This window comes from Filicampus tigris, chromosome 4 (genome assembly GCF_054856515.1).
Source record: "Filicampus tigris isolate MCC_2025a chromosome 4, RoL_Ftig_1.0, whole genome shotgun sequence".
In the NCBI taxonomy this organism is placed as follows: Eukaryota; Metazoa; Chordata; class Actinopteri; order Syngnathiformes; family Syngnathidae; genus Filicampus; species Filicampus tigris.
In genome coordinates this window covers 10,915,851-10,934,101 of record NC_141220.1, presented here as the reverse complement: position 1 = coordinate 10,934,101, position 18,251 = coordinate 10,915,851, and the positions used below count along the sequence as shown (strand labels likewise).

At 40.6% G+C, this 18,251-nt stretch overlaps 1 protein-coding gene across 2 annotated transcripts in view; it reads left to right on the top strand.

The window, feature by feature from the left end:
* The first annotated feature begins 2,661 nt into the window (after positions 1 to 2,661).
* The window catches only part of abcc8 (ATP-binding cassette, sub-family C (CFTR/MRP), member 8), a 51,892-nt gene continuing 36,302 nt past the window's right edge, over positions 2,662 to 18,251 (top strand). For both annotated transcript variants that reach the window (XM_086027131.1, XM_086027129.1), the window contains exons 1-6: positions 2,662 to 3,030; positions 5,609 to 6,392; positions 8,716 to 8,857; positions 9,901 to 10,022; positions 12,137 to 12,303; positions 13,584 to 13,826. In XM_086027131.1, the coding sequence (XP_085883257.1) occupies positions 6,128 to 6,392; positions 8,716 to 8,857; positions 9,901 to 10,022; positions 12,137 to 12,303; positions 13,584 to 13,826 (939 nt within the window). In that variant the 5' untranslated portion in view covers positions 2,662 to 3,030; positions 5,609 to 6,127. The remainder of the gene's footprint in view (positions 3,031 to 5,608; positions 6,393 to 8,715; positions 8,858 to 9,900; positions 10,023 to 12,136; positions 12,304 to 13,583; positions 13,827 to 18,251) is intronic.

Below are 18,251 nucleotides of genomic sequence, written 5' to 3'. Positions count from 1 at the left end.
CCCCCACCAAACCTAAGCACATGTGACTGTCAATCAGGAGGAACAAAACTAGTATTTTGGAATAGTTTCTTGCCACATTTGTGAAACTGGCAGCAGTGAGTACGCACTATCAAAGAAAGAAAAAGAAAAGCCTCAAGGCGAGGTCTTTATTCAATGTGCTCTAGATAGAGAAATGCTATTCAGGTGAAGACATTTTCAGTTAATGTGATCACTGACCCATCCTATCATATATCTGCCAACCCTGCGTGCTTTATATAAACATACATGCACAATCGCACATGTGTGGCCTGTGTGGTATTGTCCTGTGCCCCGAGGTCATGGACGTTCATAAAGCAGACCAGGACTCCTGCTAGCCTTCGGTAGTTGTTCTGATCGCTGTTGTTCCTCGGGACTGTGACATGTTCTAGCATGCGTTGTCACCATAGAGTGACTGAGTGGGGGAGTTCTGCACTAGTCCACAGTGCCTTTACCAAAAGCTCATTTGCACTTTGAAAGCTTGGCATAAATGTGGATTAAATGGCAAGAGAAGTTTTGGGCTGCAGTTTCAAACGGATGATTATTTGCTTGTAGAACTCAGCTGCATGTGTGTTAGATTGTTGTGTTGCAGAGCATCTACAAGACAAAACGTTCTCAATGTACTCGTATTCACTTTGAGTTAACGAACGTGTTTTGTCTTCCCCAACAGGACATTCTTCTAGTCTCTGCCGAGACAACCAGTCTGGTTAAGAAGAAGGATATTTTATTCTTGAGGATTCCTTTCCATCATTTCAGAATAATGCACTTTCCTGTAGCCTTTTCTTGCTTCTTTTGCCAACCCCCCACAAAAAAAGGCCCTGCTTTCCTACATGCTTGTGTATTATTGGTCAGTGGGAATAGATGTGTAGCGCATTTCAGACTATGTCAAATCAAGTCAACTCAACTGCCCTTTACAGGAATAATAAACGAATTAAGAATAATTTGCTGTTCAATTTCGTCTCTCCCATAATGAAACTAGCAAATCAATTCTTCCACCAATCCCTCCATGGGAGGAGGAATCTAGACAAAACCCACACAAGCACAGGGAGAACTGTAAACTCAACACAGAGGAAGTTCTTAACATTTGGACCCAGAAGCTCTCAATTGTGAGGCAAACATGCGGGTTGCCGTGCTGCAGAAACTAGCCAATATTAAATTCATACATTTATGCTCATTACATCATCATAGTCTTTTTTCCATTTTCTTGTGTCATTTGTTGCTCAAAGATGCCCATTAAAATATGGTATTTCCATTCATTTATTTGTTTTACATACATTTGGATTGTGTTAGTTAAAAAACTGATTAGTACTCTGGTTATACTTTGCGATGACATTGTGTGCCGCATCAACATAATACTGAGCATATGTACAGGTTTTTTTTTTTGTTTGTTTTTTTTACTGCAAAGAGGCATCTCTTAGAATGACACAGACTGAACACTTAGTAGTCACCATATTGTTAAATTGACAAATCGCTAATAAGTGTCATTCTGCTCCACAATAATATAACATATATTGCAGAGCCTGTTCCTTTAGTGTGTTTTGTCTGGATAGGTCTAAGGATCATTTTATTTAACAACAAAATGTTAAGGTTACAGAATTTATATTTACAAAAGTTTTAAAATGGATTTAGCCAATCCTTGCTGTGTACATGATTCCCAACCACTGTGCCAACGCACATTTGTGTGCACTAATGCCATATTAAAATAATCTTTGACATATAGAGACAGCATAACAATTAAAATACTCTCCAAATAAAAGTAATATGGTCAAATTAACCAGTGTATCCGCTTTTTTGCCATTCATGCACAAATAATAATTGCTTCGTGTTCAACTAAAAAAGCCCACATTTCACACTGGGTAAGTACATTTGTGAGTAAATTGAGACAAGATCCTCATTCTTTCAGTAAATTTGTATAACATTTGCATTTAGTGGTGTACTGAGATATTTTTCAAACATATGACTAGACTGAATAATGATTGAGCGCCTGTTTTAAACTCAAGGCCCAGGGTACAGATCCAACCCACTGCATCACTTTATGTGGGACACTAAAGCAAGTCTCTAGCTAAATGGGTTGGTGAGTTGCATTTTGGTGCAAAATTTGTATTCTAATTGCGATTTTTCTTCACTTTTAACAAATGTTACAAGCATTGTCCCCCCACCAAACCTATTTGTAACCAAAATGGAGCAATACATTTGATGTGTAATATTTGCATGCCACAATTTTCCATGACTTATGATTTCAAATTTATTTTAACAATATACAGTACAATCAATTGCAGGGGCAGTTGCGTAACAATATGAGGTGATGGAACATTTATAGGATTTTTAACAGTCATAACAGGGGAACTATAGCTGAAAATGAGTTTGACGCCGGTGACAGGGTAGCAATAGTATGAAGGATGCGGAGCAACAATACTGCAGTCGTGCAATCGATGAGTGTCCACAGGGGGCAATAGTGATTCTCCTTAAATTTCGAGTTTCATATAATCATGTCTTCAAGCTGTGTTTCTTGCATACATCTTAACGATTTTGTTTGCAGTGGTAAGAACATTGAAATCAATCTCAAAAAGTAGGTCATACAATCCCCGTGTAGCGGGGCTCCGCGTGTGCTGTGTGTTTTATCCCTTTCCCCCGTTATATAACCACACTGTGTAGTCATCTCCACTCGCGCTGCCTACGTGACTTTTGTCCGGCTACCATTTGCAGCATTGCATAGACCCGCTGCGCGGCTTTTGCTTGAACTGCTCGCCGGTTCAGGACCGGGGGCAAAAGGTTGGCCTGGGTCTGCCTACTTCACCCCCACCTCGTTGTGAGTTTTCACCTCCTGCCGCACCCGACTTCAGAACCCAGGATAGCTCCAAGCCTCCAAAGAGCCCACCGCGACCTGTCCAAATTTTGGATTGCCGTTCCAACTCATTACAGGAGGCACTTTGGTATATTATTCCCTTTTTCTCCATCGGAAGTGACGGACGTGGCAATGCTGAGGAGTCAACGATGATCTCACGATACAACCTGGTAAGTTTGTAATCGCCTGCCTCCACACATGGAATGGTGTTGCATTATTATGACTAATCTGTTTGTGCCATCCCGATTTTTATTCAGATTAAGGCGGATTTAGTCATGCTTAAATGCCATTATGTGCAGCAATGACACGAATACAACAGTAGGACTTAGACAGCTGGTGGAAAACTTGCACTTAAAAGATCACTTCCAAAAGACACTGCAACTCTGAGCGAAAAAGTGATGATGAGTCCTTTTGCGGAGATGAGCTCCAGCAAATTCATCGTTCACCTTTCACCTCTTATAGCCTGCAGTTCAAGTTTATATTAGCTGAGTTGGTTGTGTGTGCTTTCACAGTTTGTCTTACCGTCTGATATTTTACGACTGCATATTGTGATTTTTTTTGTCCCAAGCTATGTTGACCTAAATTTGTGTTTATTTTATTCTCGCCATGTTTCTTTTTCACTGCACTCTCATTGTGGACACCTCGGATGGAAATTTCGTTGCTATAGGTCACCAGTCACCAACAAAGTTTGATTAAATGTTCCTCTTGTCAGGACTCATTTGCTCTCCTCAACTACGTTTTAAGAGACTGAAACTGATTTGAAACTGATTAATTTGAGCTGGCACATCTCTCCATTAGTCTGGCATATCAAGACAACGCTATAAATGTGAGACAGTTAAGACACAATTCGTCAGTTTCAAGTAGGGGGGAGTAGGGTAATTTGTGCTAAGGGGCAAGTCGTGCCACCCCTGTTATTTAGGAAACCATAGAAGAAGTTGGTCATGGAACCACATATTTTTGAAGAGCCATCCATTTCGCTCAACCTGCAAAGAAGGGATATCTATGGCTTGATAGGAAAGCACATTTAAGTTCCCCCCCCAAATTGTTTTGCCCTTCAAAGTAAAATTTCTATGATTAAGGTTTTTTTTTATCGCTGTGTTGTGCTGTGAACAATTATAGAAAACTTTGAAAACGGTTAACACATGTTTTAGTGGTTTAGTAAGGTAGATCATGAGTCTATACAGTTAGCATGATGCTAGCTCAAAATGCATTTCCTTCAAATTGACTTAATTTGTGCCAAAGGACCTTGGTTAAGTTGTGCCAATGGCATAACATCCCCCAACTTGTGATTATTTACTATATATTACATATGTTTTGTATTTTATTGTTGTTGTACATTGTATTCTTACATTTGATCACGCAAATTAGTAATTAATTAATTAATCCATTCTTAATTTTGGACCAAAATCCATCATGGCACGCAGATACAAAAGGCAGACAGGGTTTCAACTCCTCTTGAGGAGTTGGAAAGAGCAGTGAAAGAGGGGCAACAGGGGAAGACCGTACGTCAGGTTAGAAAGGAGATGAAGATCTGCACTATGACCATAAAAAGATATTTGGATAAGAGAAAAATAGGCTTGGTGGTACAGCTAGAAGGGAGCACAAGTTCACAATCCCCAGCAGCATTGACAAGTGGGATGTCCAGTATTAGGCTGAACCTGTGAAGATATTCAGATGCAGATGCAGTTACGACTTAATTGCAAAATGAGCACTTAACTGTTAAGTGCTCATTTTGCAATATTCATTTAGTTCATGTCTACATGTGGCGCTAGGCCTTGCTGAAGCAAATTAGCCTTTGATAAAACTTTAGCAAGTACTTTTGTATTGAATTAGTCTTGCTTTTATACAGCATTATCATTTGTAACATTAAAATAATCTTTTTCTACTTCGGTTATCAACAGCACAATTTACCCCAGTGATTTCTGACTAATGGCACAATTAACCCAGCACTCGGGGCAAGTTGTGCCACAAAACCACTTTTTTTTTTCTAAAGTTGTATTTCTCAAACGGTTTATTTGAGATGCAAAGTGATTGCTCCCAGGGATGCACATCATCCTAATACATATTTTAATTGGAGGCATTGCGATCCCCTTGCGTAAAAGACATTTTAAAAAATGTAAAAATTGGCACGACTTACCCCACTCTAACCTGCTGCACCAAAACACCCAGTTGATTGCATGCAAGTGTATGTGTGTACTACTTGCATCACATGCTGTATCCATGGTGATTTAAAACAGCAGCTAACAGCTCATGGCAACCGCCCATTGTCGCGTTCCCTGTGTACAAAGCGTGCGCAGTAATAGAAAAAAAAAGACAAAAGCCATCGGGAATGTCCCTCTACGGATTATTCAAATCTGCTCCCGTCAGTTTTACTGATCCCATTGATTGGCTGCATGCACATCCTTTCCCCCAATCAACTGGTCACTCAACACATTTATCCCATCCAGGTATCTATGAATGTTTAATGTCCTTTCTTACGTATGCGTCCTACCAGTGGTCGGTTGTGTGGGTTATTTTTTGTTCAAGCTCTCTTGGGTATGATATGATATGTTCAATGAATGAATGAGAGAAGGAGATAGGAGGTAACTCTTAAAACCGAGTTGGGATTTAGATTAGCACGCTTGCTCTTGCTTAATACAATTTTATGATGATTGCTCTCCTCATTGGGAAGACACCATCCCTCTCTCTCTTCATCTTTGTGTGTTTTCTCCCTCCCCCTCTTCATCTTCACCCTCCTGCCTTTCCCAGCTAACTCGTCCAGCCCGCCTGCACGTTCAGCCCCTCCTGCTCTCGTCTCCCAAGGTCGCTCCAGTCTGAAAAGAGACAGGAATAGCAGGTGCACCGCAGAATGCTGCCGCCGCTCTCGGGGTGCGCGCGTGTTAGTGTGTGTGAGAGCCATGTGAGAGAGTGTGAATGCGTTCCAGTGGAGTTGTGCAGAGCTGAGCCAAAACCCAAGTCTCACTTTTAGAGGATGTGTGCAGTCGCAGGCAGACAGGATGCAGATGTTTGTCACCATCGTGACCCCCAAAGCGGCTTAGACTGCAGAGGAGGCGAGGGAGCTACCGTTGCACTGGACTGGGATTGTCTCTGACACCCCCCCCTGCCCCCCACACAACATTCGCTCTCCCCATTCCTTCTCTTCGTCACTGGATCCAAATTCTGCAAGCTGGGAGAACAGAAAGGAGGTCAGACTGGATATTGGCAGGAGCTGCTGAAGAGGCTGTCAGTGTTTTCCTTTAAAAAGACACCATTCTGCTTTTTGAAAATATGTGGGTCTCTCATCTGTCTCTGATACTCCCCCCTCCTGGTCCTCCTCCTCCTCCTCCCCCTCCTCCTTCTGCTCTCCTTCCTCACGCTGGCTCCATGCAGAGTCCCGGTTGCACCATGTCCTTGGCGTTCTGTGGGAGCGAGAATAACTCGGTGGCCTACAATGTGGACGGGGGCGTTCTGAACAACGGCTGTTTCCTGGACGCGCTCAACGTGGTGCCACACGTCTTCCTCCTCTTCATCACATTCCCCATCCTCTTCATCGGTGAGTTTTGCTCCACACCTCCACCGATCACACATGATGAGTGAACATGAGCACGAGTCCCAGTGGGTCTCAAATTACACACAACACACAACAACATCTTTTTTTTAACCTTCTCCTTTTGTGATAATTACATAATTAATTCATCGATAATGTCTATGTATTTCCACTACAGTGTATGGCTTCCACATGGTTGCTTTGCCTTTTAATATTTACAATCAAGAGCACCCCTTCTGAGCGTATATTGTCCAAGAACATAAATACCCAATTAGCATGTCCGACCTTTTTTATCCAATGAATAAATGCTTGAGACTGGTTTAAATATTTGTGCATAGTCCTTGATTATGAGTTTTAAAAGATGTTGTAGTTACCTTCCTAAATATGTTCTGGCCCATTCATAAAGTGGAAAGTTCAGTGTGTAACCGCCACCACTTTTGCTTCTCTGCACGTGCGCCCATTTGAGAAGGCATGAAACATGAACAATTTGTCACTCTCCATAACTGGATTGACACCGCCCCGGTGTTCCTGTTGTTATATATATGAAAAGCATTTACTGTGGAACATTCACAGTTGGTGCTTTTTCATGCCATACAGTTCGAATATAATTAGATTATTATGATGATTATTTATGAGACATTAGAATATCATTGAAACGAGATGTCAGAAAATGTTCATCTTAAAGTACATCAAAACTCTAGAAATATTTTGATTTTCATGTTCGCTGTTTTGTGTGTTGTCGCCACTTACGTGTACCGATAATGACAAATTGAAAAAGTATCATTATTACCAGAGAACCGTAAATCCGCTATATGTGAGCTAACCTGAAAACGGGTTTGCAAATTTCCTATGTAGCCTATGCCACAATAACTAGCATAACAATGGCTTGAAGACATGATGGTTTGAAACCAAACTTGCTAAAAATATATTTTCTGGTGTCTTCGGGCAAATCTTAAATATAGGTCACATCTATTTATTTATTTATTTATTTACATTTTTTTTTCAATTTTCTTTTTATTAAACATTTTCATGGTTCACATGTCCAACAATGTAACATTTATTTTTACAAATATGATATATGTATTCACGGATGCATCCCAAACATTGGGTATTGTCATCTTTGGAAGCTCTTGAAGACATTTTGTGCAAAACAAAAGACTTTGTGGACGTTTACATTTCCTTCATGTGCTTTGTCACAGTCGCCTTCTATCAGCCTAATTCAGCTGAAATTTAGCAAAAGAAAAATCCATGTACATAGAATTTATAAATACAATATTGAGAGGTGCTTTGAAAGTGCAGCTCCAAATGTGTTTGTACTTATAATTCATTACATGCTGGTTACACTGGAACAAATCCTGTGGCCTATGCCTCCTCTCTCACCACTTTTGCCTTTTGTGTTATGAATTGTTGTTCAATATTTTCCATTTACTCACCTGCACCTATAAAATCACACTGTTGCACAGCATACCCTCACAACACATTTAGAGCTTGGAGTTATTCTCTCCTCGATATGGCAACCTGCATCTTAATCTTCATTTAGCGGGTCATACGTTCGACATTAACTTGAAACATTGAGCCAATTTAGGCAAATGAGCAGTCTGCAGTGGAAGAGCAAAAAATTGACGATAAATGTGTCAAAGTAAATCAGTTGTTAAAAGGAAAAGTTGCACTTTATTGCTGTTTCTTTTATTATCCTGAGCTGTGTTTTCACTTGTCCTTTGCATTCCTCAGGGACCATTATGTCGTCACGTTTATCTTGAGTAGACCTAAAGAAACAAGTCCTATTTGTACACTTGAAGTCGCTCCCTCTCACCCTGCAGCGCAACTGAAACTCGAGAGAGTTAGCTCATGAGTACGTTACTCGCTATTTACATACTACACGGCCGCCAAAGACGTGTGGATTCGAATGAATAATACAGCACCTTACTCCACCAACGGTCATCTAGATATATTTAATGTCAGCAGCTTCTATTCATCATTCTTATTCCACACTGACCACCTTGACGCATGGTTACGCATCACAGTTGTTATGAAGGACGTGGAAGTCAGAGGGAAATAATGGCCTCAAGGATCAGCAGAATCCACCTCTCTGTGATCACTGTCATAACCAGCGAAGATGCTCCTCGAGTATTTATCAGAAGGCAAATTGCCATTACCGCAGGAAAGCCTTGATGAGCCTTATCTAATATTGCAAGCTCACAATGTTCTTTTGAGGTGCAAAGCCGCTACTGAAGGGAACCGAGAGTGAGGTATACAAGTCAAATCTGTTTTTATTTCACTGTCGAAGTCACACTTCCTTAACCTTCCTTTTTGCCGTTCCCTTTGTGAGGCTGGGGAAGTCAGAGCTCAAAGGTCCACATCCACCACAGCACCTGGCTTCACTTCCCAGGTCACAACCTGCGCTGGCTGCTCACCTTTGTGCTGCTCTTCATCCTTGTCTGCGAGATTGCAGAGGGCATTGTCTCCGATGGGTAGGTTTTATCTCTGTGCTGTCTCTGCTTGATGACTTCATATGTGGGGGCAGTAAGCAACAGGAGCTGGCTAAGATGCTTTGTGGAGTGCACACAGATCAGAGGTTGCTTTTATTGAAGCAAACACAAGAATTGTTCACCTGCTTGAAAAAAAAAATCAGCTGTTTGATGAAATTGAAGTTTGCTGTGAAACTAAACATCAAACAAGGGCTAGTGGCACCTGTGCATTGAAAAAACAAACAACTGCCTAAAGGCCCTGCTAGCTTAATGCTAACATACAGAGGTAAAACGCCATTGACACAATAACCATTAGCATCAATAGTTGCAGTTTTAGAACCCTTTAAGCAACATATATTTTATAACAAATATAACACTAACGGTGAAGCAACACCTGTCATGTTAACAGATACTACAATACTCATAGGCATATATTCTTTATCCTCTGAGCGAGTCACTTACAGTAGTTGAGTAGCTATTCTTTTTTGTTTATGTCTGCATGTCTGTATTATACTGCCCCCTGGTGCCAAGACTCGCACATTAGAAGGAGTCACACATTGAATTAATTATGCATGGACAGTTCCATTTTTTAAATTCTATTAAATTATGATATTATTTGAGTACAATTTTATATATTTTCCTGAAAAGATTTTTTAAAAAACAGAAACATAATGTTATTTTTTGGGGGGGCGGATGACTGTAGCAGATTAACGCCATTTCTATTTCAATCGGGAAAGATGACTCGTGTTCTGTGTTATGAGCGAAATCAATTAAACTCAAGGCTTTACTCTATAGTCAAGATAGGGTCATTTCTGGTGTAGTGGTTTGCATAGCTGACTTTCTTGCAACCATCAGCATTACTATAAAAAAACGGAGTTTGTAAGTGTGGACAGCCATCAGTCAGACAGCAACATCCCAGCTGTTATGATGTTATAGATTTACGATTTCTAATTAGAACCAAGTCTAAAGACACAGAAATAACAAGTAAACTTGACTGATTGATTGCTTATTTTTAATTCTGTCTCCTTGCTCTGGCCCTACTTTAGGTTCAGCCAATCTCTCCATCTTCACCTGTACATGCCCGCAGGTCTTGCCTTTTTGGCTGGCATCACCTCGATTGTCTACTATCATAACATTGAGACCTCCAACTTCCCCAAACTACTATTAGGTAAAGCCATCATGCACCTAGAGCACACTTAAACTTTGCTTGGTCGTTCTCTGTGACACACTATCATTCTATTTGGTTTTGAATCAGTCATGGCCTGTCAAAGCCAGGATTAAATTAATCATATGTTGCCATTTTGACCTTTTTGTTGAAATGAACAACAATCGCAATGTAAGCTTGTACGTGCTTCAATGTGATCTGATTCTAAAATTGAGGCGACTGGTTTAGTAATGTGTCTCCAGCTGAACGGTTCTTTGCCCTGAGATGAGACAGCATCAGGATAGAAAGCAATATCATCGGGCGCACAGTGCTCCAAGCAGACATGAATAATCTTTTTTCATTACGCAAATGAGCATTAGCTGGTTTGCCTGATTGTTTTTGTATTCCCAAAACAGATATAAATGTGAATGAGTCTGCTAATAGCCGTGTAAAAAAGATGCAAGATAAGGTTTTTCTCGCATGAAATAAAGAACAAAATCAACACTGTGCATCATTAACTAAACGGTGTTAAGATCTGAGCGCTTCACTTGTTTGCTGAGCCGTCTTGGGCTAGTAGGTCTTCATGTCAGAGTCGCTCTATCAAGAGAGTAGCGGTTCAGTGGGGCAGCAGAATTGGACGCAATCGTTGCATTAGCAGCCTCTGGTGCTGTGGCATTGATGTTCTTCAATACAAATGAAGCAAAAAACCTTAATGAGTCTGCACCAGATTTAATTATCGCCATTCTCCATGACTGACATGATGAAAATCACTTTAGCATTTTTGACCTTATACAGTACTTTAAATAGAGTTGTACATAAAGTTATTCAACCACTGTTGTAAATTACACATGTACAAACGTTCAATGGGTGGCCACTTTTAAGAGATTCTATCTGCTGTATTATTGTTATAACTTAGCTATTAGCTATTTAAACTGTTCTTGTTCTTTTTTTTTTACTTTATAGTGAACTAGCTTGCTCAGTTTTGTAAATATAAATAGAATTTGCAATTGAGGTTGGATAATGTTGAGTACAACTACCCATTGTAGTTGTCATGTCATGTCATCTTCCAAACCGCTTATCCTATATAGGGTCGCGGGGAGTTGCTGGAGCCTATCCCAGCCGTCAATGGGCGAAGGCAGACTACACCCTGAACTGGTCGCCAGCCAGTCGCAGGGCACACACAGACACTGTCACTGAGCGGGAATCGATCCCACGCTGCCCGCACACAACTCAGGCGTGTGTACCACTACACTATCAGTGGACCCATTGTAGTTCAAGTGTATATATTATTTCATGTGGATGAACAGTCAAACAATAAATTGATGATTGTAAACAGTACCTTGAATAAAAAAAACGATAATTCATGTTATTTAAGCTTCTTTTATATATATATATATATATATATATATATATAAAATTTACAAGTCAACCTCAGATAATATGCAAAATCCTTGAAGAGAGACTTCAGTGAGACCAGTGTTGACTTGTCATTGTGGGAGGAAAAGCACTGCCCTTCCAGATGGCACTCTTATTTTTCTTACTAATACTATATGATGTAATATTACAGAGTAGCGATTTGATAGTGAAATGATTGTGTATAAAAAACACAAACTGCCATAAATCCAATTTCCTTAGTGTGTGTATTACCTCCTGTTCTGCTCTGGATCCGTGGCAATGGCGCCATCAACCAAAGTAAAATATGTACAGGTTACAAATCTGAAAGCATCTGCTCTAAAATAAGGCATACTCGTGTGAATTGTGAGGGTTTATTTTAAGATTAGGAAAGTGGGGGCGGATGACCAAAATATATGAGAGATTGTGCTTTACCGCCAGCCTACGTATAACAATTGAGTATTGAGTGAAAATCCAATTGCTTTACGGTAACTCTCACTCACCTGCACACCAGACTGCTTCGCAGAGTGATATACTTTATATTATGTGATATGTCTGCGGGTATGTCTTTACCTGTGTTTGTTTATACTGTATGTCAAGCCCAGAAAATTAAGCACAGACAAGACAGGACAACTAGACCTAGTCTAGTCAAGTCATTAAAAATTAAAATTCCAACACTTGATGAAAGCTCATATGCATTATTTTTGAGGCTTGTCTAACGTCTTCTCCACATGAAATCTCCTCAGCCCTCCTTATCTACTGGGTTCTTGCCTTCATCATGAAGACCATCAAGTTTGCCAAATACACAGAGCATGGTATCGGCGCCAGGCAGCTGCGCTACTGCATCACGTGCCTGCTGGTGCTGCTTTATGGACTCCTTCTGGCTGTGGAGATCAATGTGATCCTGGGCAGGGTGAGTGTGACCCCACTTTCTGGAATGACGCATGTTGTGCAGACGTGTAGCTGATAGATTTCAGTTTTTTTTTTTTTTTTCATGTAACTCGCGTCTGTTTTTAGTCTGGATCCCCAACGGGCAGTGCAGTAAACTGTTTTGACATTGTGCCAGACAGAACTGTAACTGAAATATTTAAGTAAGAGAGCAAACAGACCCGATGAACCTATATGCTTTCTTGCTTGACATTTTTCTCATTTTATATTATTCAGTTTATTTTCCTCCTCATGACAATTGAAAGTACATTTGTCTTTGTTAACCCCTGAGCCGAGTACACCTCATCTGCTGATTCTGTTTCCTCTGGGTAAACAGCTGTGAAAGCAATGCTCCCATCATGTTTTGTACATGATGAAGCATACCGACCTTAAAATCACAAAGCACAGTGAGTCACCCAGAACAAAACTGGCTTAAAAAGTACACACATCAATAGTATATCGTAGCTGTCCTGTGAAAAACATTCATGTCCATTTTTTTTTCATTTTTCTTATTTTTACATGAATGGTGTTTCCACGTTACAGACATTGCATTAATATGAAAATAAAATAAAAAAAATCCAAAATTGGACATACCGGTATGTGTTTTTCACAGGACAGTGGCGAGGTGATTCAAGTGATCAACCATAGTGGTTCAGAGAGTTTGCAATACATGGTTAACACTCTAAAACAATGCATTAGAGTTCAGACCTCCACCAAATTTTAGAATGTAAAGAAAATGCAGTAAGCTGTATTTGTGTTGGCTACATTTACACAATGTACCTTTGTACACACACGCATAAGGCTGGGTGTTTTTCTAAATTGTGCCCTGATTCCTGTGGCATTATCCATGGTATTACATGTGTTGAACCACTAGAGGGCAGAATATGCATGTACAGTGTGACTACTGGGAAGCACATGAAAAGCGTGCAGGTAACGACCAGTCACAGCTCACCTGTATTCTGAAGCTGAGCCATGATTGGTCGTTATTTGAGCCCTGAGCAACTGTGATGTCATTGTCAGTCGACAGAGGTGACAAAATGGCCGCCCCATGAGATGGCTAGATTTTCCTGCTTAACTCATATTCCGCAAACACAATATGAATCAGAATGCCTTGTTTCAACTAGTGGGCCGGCATAGAACATAATATGTTTGTGTTGACTTCCCCTTTAAGCATATTTCCAAGTGGATGATGCGGTTGAGTCTCATAATCCTCGGCCAACAAAGAACCTGTTAAACTAACTAATTGTGTGTGACCTTGTCTTACAGCGATACATGTGTTTCGCAAACCCGACAGAAGTGAAGCCCCCCGAGGACCTTCAGGACCTGGGTGTTCGTTTTCTGCAGCCCTTTGTCAACCTGCTGTCAAAAGCCACCTACTGGTGGATGAACACCTTCATAACCTCGGCTCACAGGCGACCCATTGACCTCAAGGTCATTGGAAAGCTGCCCATTGCAATGAGGGCCCTCACCAATTACATGAAGCTCCGCAAAGCCTTCGAAGACCAGAAGGTGAGTGTGCTACTATAATTATTTGGTGAAGAATTACACATTCAATAGGAAGCTGGAGAAACAGCTTGTGGAATTTCCATCAGTGTTTAATTCACAAGAGATGTGGTATAGGTCAGAGGTATCAATTGCTGTCTTGTATTATTGAACCAAAATGAATAATTGCATCTTTTGGATGGCAGGGAAAATTATTTTCATAGACACATTGTACGCAGGTTGTTGAATTTTGACAGACGATAATTGTCGTTTCCATACACCAACAGGGATAGAAATTGAAAGCCTTCTTATCAACAAGTAAATAGGACTATACGATATGGTAAACAAAATGCCACATGCTAAGAAGAAAGAAAACAAAACAATGCATGTCTTCCATTGCTATTCTTTGCTTGCGGTATTGTTGTTCTTTGTTGCGTCATTGCTGGATTACCCTGTGTCCTACTGCTTTGACGTGGTTGACTCAACTGCACAGCACCTATTGTGACTCTGCCATGGAAATGCAAACCAGACCGGGACCAACTGGCAGGACCATGGCTTTAGTCAAAGGTTGTAATGAAACATGAAACATGTTTGATTTAAAATACATTTCTGATGATGACTAGTAATTAACGCTTCCTATATGTACAGTCCATAAGCAGGAATACTGCCTTTACACTTAGTCACGCATTTTCAAGTCTGATATTTTCAAAATAGGGCAAGTAGTACTGTCTGAGCAGCAAATCAAACTTTCTCAGATCACACAAAACAATCTTTAATATGTATTCTGCGTGACTGACGGATGATTGATTTGACAGTTAGATATTGGGGAATGGTGTCAGGCTGACAACAATATGGACATTTCACATTGTTGCATGCACACAGGTGGTCTCTGTCCGGTAATGTCTTAACCCGGACATGAGGCATCAGAGAAATTATTTCCCAACAGTATAAACACTGAAATGTCACTGCTTGTAAACATGATGACTGCAGCGTCTTGTTTCGCATTTCATTACCCCATTCTGATTGGTTTGTAGAGGTCTCCTATTTGTTACACAGTTTTTCAGAAACATCGAGGGTGATGATGATGATGATGATGATGATGATGATGATGCCGATTGGAGCAAGCCAGGGGACATCAGGAGAATATTTAAGATTGAGTAATAACGCAATACTATTGTGTTTTATTGCAAAACTTTTGTGTTTTAAGTTTTTATAAAATAATGATTGTAAAATAACGGCAGGTTATTTTAAGAGGAAACAAAGACTTCCACTTCCGGGTCGTTTAAATGTATACGCTGGTAGAGATTTTCACGGACTATAGATGTCCCACACAAGGACATACTTTGTATGCAAAGCGATAAGGTACAAATTGTTAACAGTTAGTTTACAAAACAAAGGAACAAATAGGAACGAATAGAGGGCCGGACGAAAACCCACTTCGGTTTGCCCGTCCATTTATCACCTTACGTTTGCAGCGTTGGTACCATCCCGCCGTCCATCTATCTGCCTTTTTGTCAAGCCGGACCAAATAGTAATCACCTATAGGTTGGTCCAACTACCATTTTAAACGGGCTTCTGTCAGCATTTCTGTCGAGCAATTTCATTGCACCCTTCCACCGCCACTCACTGACCGATAATTGAAACGAAAGACTCACCGTGGCCGTCCTAAATGTGTCTCCTTTTAGGACCGAGAAGCTGTCAACAAGACACGGAAGCCTCACCACGGCCATTGAAGCCTCACCGCAGACATAGACGATAGACAGACACGATAGACAGAAAAAATGCACTTCCGCCTATGCTTAGTCCGTCTATTATAAGTTTCCCGTCTATCGTTTAACGCCTACAAAATGGGCGTCCGTCATAGGTGGGTAGATGGACCGGTCTGTCGGATAGGCGGAATGCCCAGCTCTGTAAACTATACTATACCCAGCAGAATATAATGGATAAATAATGTCATCTTATACTGTTTGTGTTTATCATAAATAGTGTGATTGATTAAAATAAGTGACTGCTTTAAGGGGAGAGGGAGACTAGCCTGTTTTAGTACAGCGCTATCATCTGAAGTAGTCTGAATAGCCATTTGAGCATTTATTCAGTATCTTTGATAACCACTCTAAGGTCCAATTGCGAGTACACTGTTTGACATCACTAGGACTAGTAATTCAGCGCAAATTAGAACAAATGCAACAGACTTGCAGAAAAACTTTGTCTTACTAATGACTGTTTTGCCACTACTGCATTCCACTTCTGTGTGACATTTCTGGATTTCTTCACTGTAGGACAATTTTAAAAATACTAGTAAAGCAGTAGATGTTAACTAGTAGTACTAGTCGCACTTATTTTTAAACTAGTGCTCAGGTTTGCCTCAGTATTAACATGCAGTTGTCCTACTGTTATACCAAAGTTGTCCTGATAGTGAAGACTCAGAGTGTGCTAGTCAATGGACCTGAAACTGGATATCAAGAATATCGAATAAATGCTCAAAAATCTTTTCCATAAAGAAGGGAACAATTAAAAGAGTCATAGTCTGGAGCGATCCAGTCCTTTGAGATCGTTATGGGCTCTAAGAGAATTGAAGTGTTTAGAATCCATTCTTGAGAGGGACGGGGAAAACCAATGTTCTTTTATTCTGTGCTGATCACTCTTTGTGGTGTCTTTTTGCTGCTACACTGCACCCTGAGTACCACAAAGTCACACAGTGCAGTTTTAGGATGCTTCTGATGGTGGAATGACACAAAAAGCCAAGTGCAGTATTTTGCCCTGCTTGTTCTTTTTAATAAACTTGTGAAGAGCCTGGCCCCGAGTGTCTGGCATCCCGTGCATCCCCTTGAGCAGTCTTGACTAGCCCCATGTGACTTGCATCCTGGGCATCCTCCTGAAGGAGCCTGGTGAGCCCCTTGGAGCTTGCACCTTGGCTGCCCACCTGACTGCCCACCTGACTGCCCATGATGTCCCCCTGTGTCTGGTGCACTAGACATTACTCTGAATCATTCCCGATCCTGGACTCTGCCAAACCACCTGATGAGTTTTCTTTGTACCTTGGGTAGTGGGTATTACTGTGTGCTACAATGTTGATTTGAATGAAGACGACAAAATATGAAAAATGTTTTATCGGTTTTACAGTGTGAGCAACATTATCATTTGATATAATTTCAGTCTGATTCTGGATTTGCTTGCGTTTTTGTCGTATTCTATATTGAAACCTGCTTGAAGAGCCTATCCCAGCTGTCCTTGGGTGAGTGGTGGGGTATTCCCAGGACCGCTCACCAGACCATTGCAGGGCACATATCACTATTCAGGAGAATACAAAAACTATTTGTTCAACCATTGACATTGCATCGTCAAAGAGAGCAAGCCACTTTCAACACTTTAGATTTTTTTGTAATATGTAAAAATAACACACTCACATGTGGACAGATAGATATGTGAAAAAATATTAACATAACCAAATAGTGACTTAGGAGATTTCGGGCCAACGGCAGCAATATGAACAAACAAATATCTATATGCACATTTACACTTATCTAGTCATTTAGACTAACCACTAAGTCACTGTCAGAGCTTGAACCCGCGCCCCAAATCTGCGTTAATTATTTGTTTACCATTTTATCAGCAAGTCCCAAATCAACTTGAATGGGTTACTAATTGCAATTTTGAATACCTGGCAAGTTTTTGTAATTTGTACAGGTAGAAACACCTTTTCAAACCTGTATGCTGTACATCGCGAATCTCTATGGCCAATGTCAATTCCATCAGTGTTATCCCTCCTGTTTTTGTCGCCTAACCGTAGTTGGGAGACGCAGAGGGGGGAGCCCAGTAGCCCAACAACACATGTCAGACGGAGACAAGGGTCTTCCTCACGCATGCGCACAACATGGTTGCTGATTTTCGATCATGTGACAGCACCCATTTCAAAATAATGTGTAATATGTAAGATTATTATACAAATACATACGGGCAAATTACAACTTTTGTAAGACTCAGTACACCCTGGGGTTGACAGGTATGCTTTTGCCGAAAAACACATCATGGTCCAAAAAATAAAAAATCCAATTTGATCATAATGACAAATGGTAAATGGGCTGCACTTATATAGCGTTTTATTTACACCTTATGTTGTCCAAAGTGCTTTACCAAGCCTAATGTTCACTTTTCCGATATCACATTGGAGTGTAAATACAACGCCTTAACGCAGCCGCGTCAACCTATGGAAAGGTTTTGCTTTTTAGCTGAAAATAATTGAGCCTTGAGCCTCCAGGATCCTTGTCTCATACTGGCCAATGGCAGAACCCAAGTAGTTCTTTTGGACCTTGTGTAATACCAGATGCTTGGCAGTTCTAAGCTAACCTGGGTTATTTTCATATTTCATCTCCCTTGCTAGGATCGTGTGAGAGCAAGAAAACAAAGGCGTTGATACACAGCCTAGCTGGGCCTTATTGACTGACTGCTTAA